Here is a 14218-nt window from a genome sequence, read left to right as displayed (position 1 = left end):
TGCTAACTAAATATGTTATCTAACTATCTTAAAAAGAATTTTGTTTATACCCATAGATTAGCACCACTCTCAATCTTGGTCAGAGAAGTTTCTTTTTGTAGTGGGTAGTCAATGTAAAGATTCGTAGTTAGCCAAAGTGCTAAGAATAGGGACTGTTCTAAGTAGGACATTTACTGACTGACTCTCCTGAGGTGTCGAGAGCATCATGAAAGAGACAGAATAAAGAATGTAAGCCAGAGAGATGGGAAGGAGATATCTGAGCTGTTTTCTTGAGATAATGAGGTCATTGCTTTATTGAGATAGTGAGGACTTCACAACAGTTACAGTTACCGCACGTATGTAGGAGGAGCTGATGAGACTGCACCCTGCTGAAGAGCTACTGGCAATTACTGGGCTGTTGGGGAGAGGAATTTGTTTTCCTTTGGGTGTGTAACTTTTTTATTTTTTAAAAAAATTTATTCATTTATTATATGAGTACACTGTAGCTGTCTTTAGACACATCAGAAGAGGGCATCAAATCACATTATGGATGGTTGTGAGCCACCATGTGGTTGCTGGGATTTGAACTCAGGACCTTCGGAAGAGCAGTCAGTGCTCTTAACCGTTGAGTCATTTCTCCAGCCCCTGGGTGTGTAACTTCTATTTTTCTTATAATTTCTATCCAAGTTCATAACTCTAGTCAGAATAAAAAAATCCCCAAAAGTAGAAAGTCTTGAAGAAACTATCCAGTTCTCTCGGCAAATGTAATAACTGTAACAAACAAAAGCATACTAAGACATCACAAGACAATGAAGATTTGTGATGACTATACACAACAGACTATCCTAGACTGGATACCAAGACAGAAGTCAGACATGAAAAAAATGGCACAGAAGTAGAAGTAGTCTATGGCATCCACTGAGCTAATGCTAAGCTGTTCTTTCTGATAACCTGCCATAGCAGTGACAGATGGCGCATTCCCGGGAAGATGGTTGGTAACACTGACCTGCCTGCCAATGCCTCACAATGGTTCTAGGGATCTAACATTACTGCGCAAAGACAAAACTCTATTACAGAAAATCTAGCCCTATCACACCTTATCCCCTATCTCCTACTATATACTTCATTGTCTCTGATATGCATGTGTAACAGGGTTAGCAAGGGTGGTTACAACATTCTGCTGTCCCAGAATGAAGGAGGCTAAGGCAGGAGGAATATGAGTCTCAGAGTGGCTGGCCTACAGAGTGAGATTCTAGTTAAGAAATATTTAAAAATCTTTACCAAAGACCAGCCTTACAAATGGATACTATAAATTCCTCTACAGATTTTCACATGGTATATTAGTCCATACTCTGTGTCTCCTTGGGGGAGACTTCCTTTGCAGTTTCCTGACCACAAACACAAATACCTTAGAACAACCCCAATTTCTCTTTTGACTCTAAAATATTTTGAAACCAGCACTAAGGTACCAGCGAGCAGGGAGACTCCACAGCCTTTGGTGCATAGTCCGCCAGGAGAGAGAGAGAGAGAGAGAGAGAGAGAGAGAGAGAGAGAGAGAGAGAGAGATCTCCCAGCTGTGCTTTCACTTTTGAGCTCAGAGGAGTAAGGACACAAACTCCTGCCAGAGACAATACCAACTAGCACCACAGATAACCAGATGGCGAAAGGCAAGCACAAGAACCCTACCAACAGAAACCAAGGCCACATGGCAACATCAGAACCCAGTTACCCCACCACAGCAAGTCCTGGATACCCCAACACACTGGGAAAAGCAAGAGTTGGATTTAAAACTGTATCTCATGATGCTGATAGAGGGCTTCAAGAAAGACTTAAATAACTCCCTTAAAGAAATACAGGAGAACAACGGTCAACAGGTAAAAGCCCTTAAAGAGGAAACACAAAAATCCCGTAAAGAAATACAGGAGATCATGGGGTCAACAAGCAGAAGCTCTTAAAGATGAAACCAGCACTAAAAGGTAAAGGCTTTCTAATATATTAAGGGCTATTAGCATGCCCCACTAAGTGAATACCAAGTAATTTAATGTGTCGTACAACTTACTATATTATTTTTTGGAGGAGAGGACACAACAACAAAGTATTGTTTTTCAAAATGTGAATAAACCTAAGTAAAGCTCTTAAGCATTCCTGAAGGTGACACTGTGCCTCCACCTGGTGGCAAATGGGGTAACTACAAGCTTATTAAATGTCACCTGATGGTTTTGATATGTATAATGGGTAGGTTAACATGAACACACTCTTCATACAAGATTCTTCTATCTACCTAGGACATTTCTAGCAAAAATAACCATTCTCTTCAATGGATTGTTTTATTATTCCATTTTATTAGAATATGCTACTATTTATTATGCTCAGTATTGTAATTCAACAAGTACATACAACACATGGTGATAAAAACAGATGATTCAGGTAAAGCTCAGTGAGTTCAAGGCCTATCTGGACTACAGAGCTAGTTCTAGGACAGCCAGCCCCTCTAGCACCCCACCACCACCACTGTCTGGAAAAAAGAAAAAAAAAAAAAACCCAAACCAAATCAAAACAAAAGGGGGGGAGGTACGGGACATGAACAGTCAGTCAGAGGGTGGACGAGGGTGGGTTAGGGCAATAAAATATGGAGTGTAAAAGAATAAATTAAGTAATTAATTTTTAAAAAAAAGAAAAGTAAGACAAGCAAAATATAATAAGGGAGATTGTCATAAAATGCTAGTTTTTCTCCTAAATATTTTATTTCCTGATTATTACTTTTACTGTATAAATATATTTTGCTGCATCATGAAAAAAAAGATAATTAGCACGTCTTTCTCTTTCAAACCAATTTGTGTGTTAGGGGAGAGAGGGAGCACATGCTTGGAGGTCAGAGGGCATCATGTGAAAGTCAGTTTCTTCTTCCACCTATCTTCCAGCATGGTAGCATGCGTCTTTACATGCTGAGTCATCTCAGTGGCTGAGTAATTAGCATTTGTTGTCTCCAAAAATGTATCACCCATACATGTTGAGATCCTTCATATTTTTTATGTTTAGTTTAAAATTCCTAATTCAACTGCTGCAAACTAGGCTGGCTTAGTGTTATGAAATACTACAACTCTCACAGACCAAATAGGAGTGTCAGACATCATCAGAGACCAGAAAGGGGTGTCGGGTTCCCTGGGCCTGGCGTACTAAACAGTTCTGAGTAGCTGTAAGGGTGCTGGGAACCAAAGTCAAGAGCAAATAGTGCTTTACCCCGCATCGCAGAGCCACGTCTCTAGTACCGTGTTCAACAACTTTAACATCCACAAATAATGAGAACATGCCGTATTTGTTTCCATGTTCCTTGATTATTATTTAAGTTGAAGGTGTCCTCCAGTTTTCCCCATATGCAAATATAAGGATTTCATATCTTCTGGTTCAATGATAATCAATTATACATATGTCGCTTTAAAAAAATCCACTCATCTACCAAAAAACTTAGATGATAAACCTGTATCTTGGCTATTGTAAATAGTGTGCGCGTACACACACACACACACACACACACACACACACACACAAACATTTTTAATTTTATCCTTTTATTTCCGTTGGATATACACACACCCAATAGTGAAATTTCTAGATAATGTAGTAATTCCTTATATTTTTTTTAAATTAGATTTTCTGTGTATGAATGTTTTGTATGTATGTATGTATGTACATATGGATACCACATACATCCCTGGTGCCCTCAGAGGACCAAAGAGGGTGTTGGATATCCTAGAACTACATGGGTGCTAGGAACCGAACCTGAGTGCTTTCTTTGCAAGAGCAACAAAATTGCTTTTAACTGCAGAGCCATCTTTCCATTCCCTTCATATATAAGAAGCCTATAGAATGACTATACTCTCTACATCATTAAGAGGTCTATGCACAGTAAAAAAACAAAACAAAACAAAACATAACCACAACAACAACAAAACACAGCAAAAAAAGCCCCAAATAATCAAGAGGTAGGTTACAGAAAGTGAGACTTTTGTAAACCATTTGAGATTTATAATACTTAAACCCAATGGCAACATAATCTATGTAATCCAAGGGAAAAAAATGATTGGAACAGAAGTTTCTTGAAAGAAAATAGAAAAGGGCCTATAAGTATATGTAAAAGTCAGTATCAAAACAAACCATATTCTGAGCATAAATAAATAACTTCAGGATTGCTGATCGTTAAGGAAATGGGCTATAATTTCATCTCAGCAGGATTAGCTAAATATGGTGTCTTATATTTGCTGTTGGAATGTCCAGAAACAAACATGTTTCTACTTTCATATAACAGAAATACATTTTCCTTTCAGGTCTATAAAAGGTCCAAATTATTGGAGGGATCTAGTAGGAAAACAATTCATTAAACATTCTTGATAAAGAAGGTGAATTGTTCAGAATTTAAATGAACAAAACTGAATCTGCATAAATCTCCATGTTTCTAAAAGCATTTACTAACTTTAAATTTCCTAAATAAAAGTTAGAATCTAAAACTAATACTAACTGTAGCTAACAACAGCATATACAAAAAAACTCTAAAATATATGCATGTATTTATAATTATGTATGCACACACACAGAAAACTAACAATAGCATATTCATTATTATACCACAGGTGAAAACAGAGAGAGAGATTACAATACCAAATTTAACAGTGGCTACCTCTAACAAGAAGATCTCAGCTGTTCTTCTAATACAAGGTTAATACTAAAAGTATATAAAGAATGGATAAATTAAACACCGAAAGTCAAAAATGATAAACGAACTGAACTGTACTTTTAAACAGGATGCTCAAATGGCCAACATAACACAATTTTCATAATGATTAGCCATCAAGGAAGTACAAACCAAAACTAACCTGAAATAAACTCAAAAGACCACAAAAACGAGATGGCTTAATGGATACAGCACTAAAGACCTGAGCTGGAGTGGGGCCTGGGGCCTATATGGTGGAAAGAACTCAATTCTGATTTGACTTCCACAGGTGTATCTTGGCATGCATGTCCATTTGTGTACATGGAGGTAGAAGAGCGACTACTTGGGAAGAACTGAGTGCAATGTGAGGGAGACAGGAATGAGACAAGGACGGTGTGACTAATATAAAAGCCATTATATTCATGTATGTTACAAAACAATCCTTGATCAGTTGCACATTGACAAGGCTGTGAATTTCAAAAACTTTATACTCTTATTAGGAAGTATCACGGACTTTTTATTAACTTATTTCCAAGTTACAATTGTGTATAATTTTATACTTTCCTGAAAATGAAACACACAGACTTGCAGTGCATTTACTCCAGGGTATCCTGAGGCCTGACTTACCGGAGTCATTGCGTAGGTAGGAGGACATGGCTGGGATGAGGCAGGACTGACTGAGCAGCTCCAGAAGCACAGAGGGCAGAGCACTGCTGTTCTGTGCTCGGCTCTCGGGACACGCCTGCGCTTCCCCATTTACAGCACCACTCATGGGATTTATGTAACTCGCAAGAACCTAAATTACAGACAATAAATTTGAGTTCAACTTTATATACTTTGGTGATGTGTTTCATAATTCGACATTTGATCTCAGAACACTCAAGAACACCTATTTATTACTTAAACAATGTTGACACTTATGTTTTAATAGAAGACTTTCTTTTAACTGAAAATTTTTTTCATATACTATATTCTAATTGTGTCCTTTTTATTTTGGAGACAGCTTTTTTCCTATAAGGCACTGGCAAGCCTCAAGGTTGGGTTTTCCAGTCGAGAGGGTGGCCTTGGAATTTTGAGTTATCTTCATGCCCCTCAGCTTTGTGTGCTGGGATTATAGGCCTGAGACATGAAACCTGGCTGAAAAGGACATCTGCACTTAACTTTTCAGAGAGAAGGTACTGTTTGCTGAGTGTCACATACACAGGACAGTAGTTCTCTTTACGGAACTAAGAGAAGCAACCTAAGGACAGACAAGCACTAGAGCTAGTGAGGAGTGTGGCTAGACCTCAGAAACTCAAACGTGATCACCATCTCCTTTGGATCTCTTTCTTTTTTGAGGAACTCAAGTAGCTCATCTGGTCCCCACTTGCTATATAGTTTACCGTGACCATGAGCTTCTTATCTTCTATATCTCAACTCCTCAGGTCTGAGATTACAGGCATATGCTGGCATTTTCAATTTTATGCAGTACTTAGGACTGAATCAAAGGGTTCTATGAATGCTAGGCAAACATTCTACTAGGTTACATTCCAAGTCCTTACTGCTGAATTTCGTTGAATGAATTCAGTTTGTGAGTGCTGGAATCTTAGAATTCCATCCTAGAATGAACATACCATCTTTAAACTGTGGAAATGACGCTTCAAAGTGGCGGCATTTTCAGTTAGTTGCTATTTGTTTCTATAATATAAAGATGTCTCCTCCTATTTTCAACTTGCTTGACTCTGGAATCACTATAGAACAATTTGAACAAGAGAACTGAAAGTAAGCTACAGGTACAGTTCAGCGGCCAAGTGTATGCTTAGCAGGTGTGATGTCCCCGTACGGTATGAAATATGAATACTGGATTGTAAACATAGGAGGACAGAGGCTTTATGTTAGATCAAAGAGGTAACTAGCAGATATAGGTAACATCTTGAAATCAAAGAATAATTGTATCCCCTCACTTTCCTCTGAGGTGAGAAGCTAACTGAGAGGGAACATATTTAGAATTACAAGCACGAAAGACCATTTAAGCCATGGCTTTTATACTATATTTGGAGAAGAAAAAAAAAGTAAGCATAAGAATGCTGGAGCACATCTGTCATGACTGCAACTTGAAGATAGAGAAAGGAAGATCAGAGTTCAAGGCCAGCCTAGAAAATGTCAAACATCTCAACAAGAAGAAAAAAAAAAAAAACTTAATGAACCGAGTAAGTCATCAATACTAATAATAACAAACTGACAAACATACCTGCAAAAGACAGGTCACATGCTCCTCTTCTAGCCTCTGTTTAGTTAAGGCTTGTTCCACGTCCCATCCTGACGCTGTGGAACCTGTGCCAAAGCCAGTCCCTTTAGCCCAATACAGCTGCTGTTCTTCCGTTGATGTAGGGTTATGAGAATTTGACACCTGTGGCTTTTAAGGAAAGGAAAATTACTGGTGTTTAATTTTATTTGTTTTTTTTTTTTTTAATTTATCATTGGGACTATCCAAAAGATTAACAATATAGAAATCAATTTGGCCATTCATCAAAAAGTTGAAAACTAATGACTGTGACACCCCTATGCATACACCCAACAAACTGATGAAAACTGATGCTAAAATAAACATTTGTATACACATGGACACAGCAGTACTATGCACCACAATCCAAGGAAAGAGATTCCAGATGCCTACCAAGAAATGACTACACTGAACTAATCAAGGGAACACTACCCAGCTGCAATAAGGTATATTAATGCATGTTGCATAAAGAAAAATTAAAAATATTAAATGCTAAATCAAAGAACACCAGAGAGACACACATACACAGAGATAGATGAGAGAGAGAGAGAGAGAGAGAGAGAGAGAGAGAGAGAGACAGACAGACAGACACACACACACACACACATGGGGATGGGAGAGGGAGGGGAGGAGGGGGGGAAGGGAGGGAGGGAGACTGAATTAGGAAAAGGGAAATCTTCTTAAGGCTCAAAGAATCAATGACTCAAAACCAAACAGAAAACAGAAACACGGAAAGGGAAAGGGTTAAGTCAGACCATTTTAGGGCTCCAGTAAAAAACTACCTCAGGAGAGTTCATCAAAACACTAAAATGGCATTCTCAATCAAAAGAGAAACACAACTATTTTTACAAGGAATATATCAGAATGGTTAAGATCAAGAACTCAAAGGACAGCACATGCTGGTGAAGCAAGAGAAACAGTCCTCCACTGCTGTGGGAGTGCGAATTTATATGACCACTTTGAAAATCAATTTGGCAGACCCAGTATACCACTCCTGGGCATGTACCCAAAAGATGCTCCATCATCCCACAAGGGCACTTGCTCAGCTATGTTCAAAGCAGCTTTAGAATAAGTAATAGCTCGAAATTGGAAATAACCTCAGTGGCTCTCCACTGAAGAATGGATACAGAAAATGTGGTTTATTTACACAATAGTGTACTACTCAGCCATTTAAAACAAAGGCATCATGAATTTCACAGGCAAATGGATGGAACTAGAAAATAGCCTCCTGAGTGAGGTAACCATGACCCCAAAGGACATGCGTGGTATGTCCTCACTTTTAGGTTACTCTTTTTTGTTTGTTTGTTTTTCTAAGATTTACTATATTTATATGAGTACACTGTGGCTATCTTCATTCAGACCAGAAGGGGGCATTGGATCCCATTACAGATGGTTGTGAGCCACCATGTGGTTGCTGGGATTTGAACTCAGGACCTCTTGGAAGTACAGTCAGTGTTCTTAACCGCTGAGCCATCTCTCCAGCCCCATGTCCTCACTTTTAAGTGGATATTAACCATAAAGTACAGGATAACCATGCTATAATCAACAGACCCCAAAAAGCCAAATAACAAGGATGGCCCAAGGGAGGATGGCTGAATCGTTCTCAGAAGAGGAAACAAAATAGATATCAGAGGTCGAGGGGACTGAGTGGGTCGGGGGAGATCATATGTAGGGAGAACAGAGTAGAGAAAAGAGAGATTGGCAGTGGGCGGGCAATCTCTAGGATATGCCTGAGACCTGAGATGGGAAGAGGTCCAGAGGGTTTATAGGGGTGACTCCAGCTGAGACTCCCAGCAGTGGAGCATATGAATCCTATAGCTAGGCAGGACCCCAACAGAAGGATAAGGACAGCAACCTACCCAGAAAGCCTTTGAGCCAAAATGTGCCCCGCCTACAAGATGTGCAGAGACAAAGAGAATCTGAGGGAATGGCTAACCAATCACTGCCCCAAATTGAGACCCATCCCATGCGCAAGAACCAATCCCTGACACTATTAATGAAACTCTGTTATGCTTGCAGACAGGAACCTAGCATCTGTCCCAACAGCCAATGGAAAGAGATACAGAGACTCATATCTAAATATTAGATGGAGCTTGGGAGTCCTACAGAAAAGTTGGGAGAAGGATTGAGACCCAAAGTGAATAAGGACTCCAAAGGAAGACTGACAGAGTCAACTAACCTGGACCCTTGGGGGCAGGGGGGGAGGGCTTCCTAGAAATTGAATCACCCTCCAAAGACTGAGCACAGGTTGAACCTAGGTCCCCTGCACATAAGTAACAGATGAGCATGGGGGTCCCCCAACAACTAGACCAGGAGCTGTCCCTGAGCCAACTGCCTGTGGGTCCTTGTCTGGCCTCAGCGACCTGATGTGCTGCAGGGAGGAGAGTGTTAGTGAGGGGTGATACCCGGAGAGGTGACTTCTCTTTTTGAAAAGAAAAAAGGAAGGTAGAATAGGAGGAGAACTTACATGAGGAGATACTGAGAGGAGAAGGGCTGATATTGGGTAATGAAGTGAATAAGTAAATTTTAAAAAACTAAAATGGCGGGGCTGGAGAGATGGCTCAGTGGGTAAGAGCACTGATTGTTCTTCCAAAAGGTCATGAGTTCAAATCCTAGCACCCACATGGTGGCTCGCAACTATCCGAAAAGAGAAAAGACATCTGATGCTTTCTTCTGGTGTCTGAAGACAGTTACAGTGTACTCACATATAATAAATAAATAACCTTTAAAAAAAAAAAACTAAAATGGCATTCTTAATCAAAAGAGGCAATAGAAGTCACATTACTATATCTAGAAGTCACATAGCTCAATTTTTTTGTTGTTGTTCAAAATGTGACTGAAACAGGTAGTAATAAGAGTACCCAATCTAAAAAAAAAAGAAAAGAAATCCCATGTGCTTTCTTCTCTCCATAACTTCTAATTTGTAATATATGCATTTATTTATGTAAGCAAATAGATGTATGACTACAGTGTAACACTTAGGAAGAGACAAAGAAAAGGTGATATTGGTGATAAGGAAGAATGGAAAATAGGAAACAGACACAGAAGTCAGGAAGAAGATAGAAATAATGCTTTTCTAGTTTTAATCCTGTCATGGATTTTTTTTTCTTTTTTTCTTTTTTTTTTTTGTGGTGGATAACTACATAAATATATAATTGAGGGTATAAATTTAAAACACTAAGCAAAGCTTCAGGGCTTCAGAATGGGGATTCTAAGATAATAGAAGTTCACAGAGATATACAGAGCTTGAACTGGGAAAGTATTTGAATTAATCTAGCTGTGTAATATTTTGTGAGTTCATTACAATAAACTGATTTCTACATTTAAAAAAAAATCTGATAAGGAAGAGGGCTTATGAGACCGATGGGTAGGGGGGAACCGGGAAAGGGGAAAGCATTCAGACTGTAAACAATATAGGAAAAAAACCAAAAAACCAAAACTTCATTGCTGCCGGGCGGTGGTGGTGCATGCCTGTAATCCCAGCACTCTGCAGGCAGTTACAAAAGCTGGATATTTAAGACTCAGGTTCAAAACCTAGCACATGGTGGCTCCCTCTGTAATAACAGTTCCAGGAGACCCACTGTCATCTTCTAAACTTAATGGGCACCAGGTATACAAATGGCACACACAAACATTCATGTAGGAAAAAACACTCACACACACACACACACACACACACACACACACACACACACCAGATGTCCAAGCATAAACTATATAGCACATGCCTGTAGTCTTAGCACTTGAGAGACTCCAACCTGAGTAGTACCCAGGAGGTGTGGACTAGGATGGACAAAAGAGCCAGAACCCATCTCACAAACCAAAATAAATAAATAAATCTTAATGTGACCTGTAATAGGCATACAGACAAAAGCACAGAACAAATAAATTAGACAAACTACAATGTAAAGACCATCTAGCCATACAAATCAAGAATGAGATCAGCCGGGTGGTGGTGGCGCACGCCTTTAATCCCAGCACTTGGGAGGCAGAGGCAGGCTGATCTCTATGTTCGAGGCCAGCCTGGTCTACAGAGTGAGTTCCAGGACAGCCAGGGCTACACAGAGAAACCCTGTCTCGAAAAAAACCAGAAAAAAAAAAAATGAGATCATAAGTTGGGCATGGTAGCACATGCCTTTACATCCAGCAGTGTCAGGCCTACTCAGGCCAGCCTGGTCCACAAAGTTCTATAGGACAGCCAGGACTACACAGAGAAACCCCGTCAGGGGGGAGGGGGAAGGGGGGGGAGGGAGGGAGGGAGGGAGGGAGGGAGGGAGGGAGGGAGGGAGGGAGGGAGGAAGGAAGGAAAGAAGGAAAGAAGGAAAGAAGGAAAGAAGGAAAGAAGGAAAGAAGGAAAGAAGGAAAGAAGGAAAGGAGGGTTAGATTACAGAAAAGATACCAACTACAATTCCACTACAAGGCTGAATTCCACTACAAGGCTAACCCTGACCCCAAGTTTTACTTTACTAATAACAAATGTGACTGTTTCATAATGATCAGACACTAACATAACTTTCTAAAAGGTGCCCACTCAAACCTTTTAATCATTTAGGTTCAAACCCTAGCACATACATGGTGGCTCCCTGTGGATGTCTGATGTTGCTTTCTTGAAGCTCTTCAAATGTTCTAGATTTTGGTTCTTTACATACTAACCAATAATAGTTTTTCATTGTGTAACTTGAGTTTTCACTCTAAACATGTCTTTGGGATTTCTTATTATCTTTTCTTAATTTTTAATTTACCCACTCAATCTTTTATTCCCTTGATTTGGGTAATAAACATGGATGCACACATGCCACTGCATGTTCACAGAGATCAGATGATAACTTTTAGGGAGTGTTTTCTCTCCTTCTGCTCTGTGGGTCCTGGGGATCAAACTCACACCAGGATGGAGAGCTCCTCTTCTCCTAGCTATCTCATGAGGCCTTTGTTGGGTTTTTGTTTGTTTTTGATTTTTAAAAATTGACTATGGGTTGTTTCTTGTTTTGCTTTGGTTTTGAGACAGGCTCTCAGTGTAGCCAAGGCTGGATTTGAGCACACACACAATGGCCTTCTGCCTCACCCTCCAAACCTCTGAATAACATGCATAGCCCCAGGCTAGCCTCCTAATGTTTTTGATTTAAAAAAAAAAAAATCTTAACTGGGAGGGAACACAGATAAGTGTGATTTTACAGTAGGACAGGAAAACTAAGTTAGCAAATGTATACCTTTTTAAAACGAGAGTTTTGAATAACTGTTTAAGGTGATAAACATGCTGTGATCTGATTATAACAATGCAGTTTATGGATTGGAACATTGCACTGTACTCCATAATACAAACACTTCTGCACAAGGACATCCAAATGAACATGAGACATTCTTAATTGCTCTCCATGTTATTTTAGAGACAAGGTCTCTCACTAAGTCTGGGGTTTAATTTAGCTACAATGTCTGGATTTCTGAGCAGTGGAATTAAAGGAGAATGCCAACTCATCCAGCTTTTTAACTTGGGTTCTGAAGACGCAAACTTTGGTCTTAAAGCTCACAAAGACTTTACTCCAACACTGGAAACAGTATTTGATTACAAATTTCATATATTGTATTAAAAAACACATTAAAATTTTTATATAAATACATCCAAATGAACTTGAAATAAGGACTACTCCCCCTTTTCGAGCATGTGTGTGCATGTGAGATTTTGGGGGGTGTCTTACTATATTATATGACTTACCAGTCAATAATATGATTCTCTAAAGTGAGAAGAGGGTGTCAGCATTCCCAAGAACAAGCGGGAAGGGTCTAACTATCCAGGTCTTTTTCTTTTAAAAAAAATTTTATTAGATATTTGCTTTATTTACATTTCTAATGTTAACCCCTTTCCATACTACCCCACTGAAAACCCCCTATCCCATCTCCCCTCAACCTGCTCACCACGCCCCCCCCCCCAATTTCCTGACTTGCATTCCCCTATTCTGGGGAATCAAGCCTTCACAGGACCAACGGCCTCTCCTCTCATTGATGTCTGAAATAGTCATCTTCTGCTACATATGTAGTTTGAGCCGTGGGTCCCTCCATGTGTATTCTTTGGTTGGCAGTTTAGTCCCTGGGAGCTCTGGGGGTACTGGTTGGTACACATTACTATTCCTCCTGCGGGGCTGCAAACCTCTTCAGCTCCTTGGGTCCCCTCTCTAGCTGTTCCACTGGGGACCCTATTCTCATTCTACTGAATGGCTGTGAGTCATGGGTGTTTTAATCCACTTTCCAATAAGGATCAAAGTATGCACACTGGTTTTCCTTCATCGTGAGCTTCATGTGGTCTAAACTATCCATTTCTTTGCTGTTTTTTAAAATCTATTTGTTATTTGTTTCATATGTGAATATTTTTCCTCCACGTATGGGTATCATGGATATGCTCAATGGCTCCTGAAGTCTGAGGAGGTTATTGGATCCCCAGAAAATAGTTATGGATAACTATGAGCCACTATGAGGAAGCTCAGAATGGAACCTGGGTCTTTTGCAAGATAAGTGCTCTTTACCACTAAGTCATTTCTGTAGCCCCACTGTCTGTTTCTTAAACTGGTGGGTAAATCCAACTATTCTTAGGAGGGCAGCAGAGAAACAAGTGATAATTTCTCTTTCAGACATCCCATAGTAATTATAAAATCTAAATTCTGAAATTTAGAATTTATATTCTCACTTTATACTCTCATCAATTAAGTTTAGTTTTTCTTAACTTAAAGCAGTGGTTCTCAACCTCTAGCTCATGACCCTTTAAGGGTTTAACAAGCCTTTCAAAGGGTCTCCTAAGACCAAAGGTAGGTCTTCTAAATTGTAATGTAAATAAGTATTTACATCACAATTTGTAACAGTAGCAAAATAACATTTAGGAAGTAGCAATGAAAATTACTTTATGTTTTGGGGTGTGACAACATGATGGAAGGTTGAAAACCAGTGACTTAGAAGGATTTGGATGAAACCTACCTCAGTTTGGTTAAGGCTAGAGTTTGGAACCCGCGGTGCATGATGGCTCAGAGCTGAGAGACAGACAAGAATTAGGTGCAAGGCTCCGATCTCCAATGCCATGCGCCGCAGAAGCACACCATCATCAGTTGTCAGTGGAGTGGCACTAAACAAGCTGCGAAGAACATGGAAGGGAAGGGTTGGCAGCACACTGGCCGATGGAGATTGTAGAATGTGACCTTTGAAAGAAAAGAGGGATAAGAATCAAGACACTTGAAAATAATAAGCACTTACACATAGGGTCATAAGTAATAACAACAAAGTAAGGT

The 14218-nt window shown here is 39.6% G+C and overlaps 1 protein-coding gene across 14 annotated transcripts in view; it reads right to left on the bottom strand.

The window, feature by feature from the left end:
* Positions 1 to 14218, bottom strand: part of Birc6 (baculoviral IAP repeat containing 6) — a 178184-nt gene that overhangs the window by 29586 nt on the left and 134380 nt on the right. For all 14 annotated transcript variants that reach the window (XR_007978414.1, XM_052186357.1, XM_052186360.1 and 11 more), the window contains 3 exons: positions 13911 to 14128; positions 6918 to 7082; positions 5315 to 5483 (listed from right to left, as the gene is read on the bottom strand). Coding sequence is in view for 13 of the 14 variants with exons in the window: in XM_052186357.1 (XP_052042317.1) it covers positions 5315 to 5483; positions 6918 to 7082; positions 13911 to 14128 (552 nt within the window). In the remaining variant the exon portion in view is untranslated. The remainder of the gene's footprint in view (positions 1 to 5314; positions 5484 to 6917; positions 7083 to 13910; positions 14129 to 14218) is intronic.

The sequence above is a fragment of the Apodemus sylvaticus genome, chromosome 6, assembly GCF_947179515.1.
Source record: "Apodemus sylvaticus chromosome 6, mApoSyl1.1, whole genome shotgun sequence".
NCBI classification, from domain to species: Eukaryota; Metazoa; Chordata; class Mammalia; order Rodentia; family Muridae; genus Apodemus; species Apodemus sylvaticus.
The sequence above is the reverse complement of the archived record's forward strand: the minus strand, read 5'-3'. Positions and strand labels throughout refer to the sequence as shown.